Source organism: Pinus tabuliformis, chromosome 2_2 (genome assembly GCF_031772625.1).
Source record: "Pinus tabuliformis cultivar Carrire ecotype Pingquan chromosome 2_2, CPIR1, whole genome shotgun sequence".
Classification (NCBI taxonomy): Eukaryota; Viridiplantae; Streptophyta; class Pinopsida; order Pinales; family Pinaceae; genus Pinus; species Pinus tabuliformis.
In genome coordinates this window covers 476,746,657-476,750,162 of record NC_142300.1, presented here as the reverse complement: position 1 = coordinate 476,750,162, position 3,506 = coordinate 476,746,657, and the positions used below count along the sequence as shown (strand labels likewise).

General features: G+C 35.4%; 1 protein-coding gene across 1 annotated transcript; it reads right to left on the bottom strand.

The window, feature by feature from the left end:
* Positions 1 to 2,120: 2,120 nt before the first annotated feature.
* LOC149193405 (uncharacterized) lies at positions 2,121 to 2,726 on the bottom strand. Its single transcript, XM_089407303.1, has one exon. The coding sequence runs from the start codon at positions 2,724 to 2,726 to the stop codon at positions 2,121 to 2,123; it is 606 nt and encodes a 201-aa protein (XP_089263429.1).
* Positions 2,727 to 3,506: the final 780 nt, after the last annotated feature.

The window sequence follows — 3,506 nt, the reverse complement described above, 5'->3', positions numbered from 1 at the left end:
GGTTTCTTCATAGTCAATGCCTTCTTTTTGTGAATACCCCTTTGCTACCAATCTAGCTTTTAATTTATCTATGGTTCCATCTGCATTCATCTTGGGTTTATACAACCATTTACAACCTATGGTTTGTTTCCCTTCAGGAAGTTCAACCAGCTCCCAAGTGTTGTTTCTGATTATAGATTCATATTCCTGTTCCATAGTTGCTTTCCATTCACTACATTCATTTGCTTCCTTATAACTAGAAGGTTCAACAACATTCATCATACTAGTTATAAAAGCATTTTCCCTATATCTTGCTGGCAACTGAGCTTTCCTACCTGATCTCTTGAGTGGTGGGGTAGCTTCAAACCTTGTCTGATCATCATTTTCTGGACTTGGCTTGACAACTACATCATCTTCTTTCCCTTCCTGCTGCTGCTGCATCTGTTTCTGCTCATTGTTGTCACCTGATTCATCACTTCCTTCTTCCACCAACAAGGGCATGTGTCATTCTTCCTTAGCACTCTCATGGCTTCCATCATTAACCTACTCATGAAACACTACATCTCTGCTCGCAAACACTTTATGAGTAGAGGGATTAAACAGTTTGTAATTCTTAAATTCTGTACAATAACCAACAAAAATACATTTGATGGCCTTTGAGTCAAGTTTCTTTCTATCTTCTTTTGGGATATGAGCAAAGGATTTGCTGCCAAAGACTCTCAAATGCTTAAGTGCGGGTTTATAACCAAATAAAGCTGCAAAAGGAGTTTTAAAATATAAACTTCTTGTTGGACTCCTATTCTTTAGATATACTGCAGTATTAATCACTTTAGCCCAAAAGTCGTTAGAAAGATTCTTACCTTTCAACATACTACAAGCACACTCCACAAGGGTTCTGTTCTTCCTCTCTGCAACCCCATTTTGTTGAGGAGTGTGGGGTACTGTAAACTATTGTTGTATCCCATTATTTTTGCAATATTTGAGTACAAAAGCTTTCTTGTACTCTCCCCCTTGATCTGAGCGGAGAATCCTGATGCATTTACCTGTCTGTTTTTCAACCATACTTCTGAACTCCTTGAAGTATTCAAAAGTGTTTCTCTTCTTCCAGAGGAAATACACCCAAGTAAATCTAGTACAGTCATCAATAAACAATAAAAAATAGTATGCACCGCCTAACGATCTTGTCTATATAGGCCCGCATAGATCTGTGTGTACTAGCTTGAGTATATCTCTCTTCTTTCTATTAGGATTCACAAGAAATTCATCTTTTTGAAACTTTCACAGTGCACATGCATCACAATCAATATGAGCAGATTTTAAAACAGGAAGACCTTCGACCATACCTCTTTTATGTAAAAGCAACAAATCATTGAAGTTAATATGGCCGAACCTATGGTGCCATAAGTCCATTGTAGTCATGGCGGATGATGCCAATGCGGATGATGCCAATGCCTAATGTGGTGCGCTTTTGACATTTAATTTGTATAATCCTCCCACACGAATACCTAATGCAATAGGCTTCATAGAATCCAACAGGTCTTTAATGACACAATATGATTTATAAAACTCTACCTTGAGGTTCTGAACATCATAGCAAAAATAGAGATCAGATTCTTTTTTATCTCGGGTACATACATAACATTATGGATATGTCTAATATTTCCATCAGGAAAAACAACAGGAATATTACCATAAACTTTGATTTGGTACCCTCTATCATCACCAAGATATATGTTTGCTTCACTGTTGGTCTCTTTGAAGTCTTCAAACTACTGTATGTTCCCTGTCATGTGGATGGATGCACCTGAGTCGAAAAACCAGGTATCTGTTTCATCCTCCTTAGCCGAAAGTGCTAAGTCAGATATGAACAGTCTGATGTTCTGACTTTGTTCCTCATCAGCAAAATGACATGCATGTTGCTTATGTCTCTTCCAACCTTCATCAAACTTCTTTTTCATACAATATCTGGCTATATGGTCGGTTCTACCACAATAAAAACATTTGGTCGCAGAGTCATTTCTATTAAAAGACGTACCTTGAGATGAGGGCATCTTTCTCTGTGGGGTTGCACTGCTCTTCTGTGCTGCATTTGGATTTCCTCTAAAGGGCTTCTTCTTCACCATTAAGGCCAGATCTGAACTCTAGGGTTTATGAGTCAGTCTTCTTTCCTCCTCTTGCATGAGGATCCCTATCAATTTTTCAAACACCGGGGCTTTTTCTCTTGCATTCAAGCCAGTGATGACCATCTGATACTCATCAGTCATACCATTCATGGTAATCGTGACCAGATTTGTATCTAACATAGCTTCACCGATATCTCCCAACTTGTTCTTGAGCTCCTTGATTTGCAAAATGAATGCTACAACTATCTCATTCTCCTCCATCTTGATGGAGAGAATCTTGCTCTTCAAGAACAACAGTCGATTCTTGTCCTTGACCTCATAGAGATCCTTGAGCGTCTTCCAGATCTCTAGTGCAGTCTTGCAATCACAGATATGGGGGATAATGCAATCTTTGACTGACAGTTTTAGGAGCATTCTCGCCTTAGTCTCCCGCTTGTCCCAATCTTGGATTGTTGTTGTTGTTCCTCCTACAATGAGGTTTGGCTTCACCTCATCATTGTTCACAATCATCCATGCATTGTGTCCCTCAAGCAGGGATGGCAGCATGAATTTCCAACCAAAGTAATCGAATCCATCCAGCTTGTTGTTTTCATTGAGGTAAGCTTCTGCTACTTGATTATTCATCTTGAATGAATAAAAACTTCAAGCTCAATAATTAAAAAAAAACAACCCCAATCTCTTAAAAAAAAATTGCCAAATGTCAGATCCACAACAAAAACTCAGCCCAGATCTCCCTTCTTTAAAAAAAAAAAAATATGCCCCTCTTTTTTTAATTAAAGAATTAAAAGACTTGAATTCTTTAAAAAAACTAAAATAAAAAAGCTCCAATTTAAATATACAGCGCCCTCCTTTAAAAAAAAAAATCAAGAAAAACTTGAAAAAACTTTAATTAAAGAATTAAAAAAAAAAAACTTTAAATAAAGAATAGCCATATTTGCTTGATTTTGTAGTATTTCATCATGTGGGGTTACTACGTATTACAATAATATGAGCCTATGTTATTGTCATCGTGTTTTGGTTAACTCTATATATATATGAGAGAAATACAATGGTAATATAAGTTAATATATTTGAAAAAAATAATTATATATATTTTTATAATAGAAAATACATAGATATATCACGAAGATTATTATAGATTTGATTTATAATTAAAAAATAAAAAAATAAATAGGTACAATTTTCTCATATATATATAGTTATTGAAAATATACAAAACTGCTTTATATAAAAATAAAAGTTAAAAAAGAAGAAATACACTTAAGTAATTATTTATTTACATATTCCTAACACTCTATAACTTTTGATATATCTTGAATGGTTTCTTTGGAGAGCCTATCTGCTAATTAAACCACTAGCCTAGAAGTAAAATGATCGCTATACCACAACACTTAATATGAAAAA

Bases quoted from the DNA above. Each gene is read 5' to 3' on its own strand.
- LOC149193405 (XM_089407303.1), bottom strand. From the start codon at position 2,726: ATGAATAATCAAGTAGCAGAAGCTTACCTCAATGAAAACAACAAGCTG.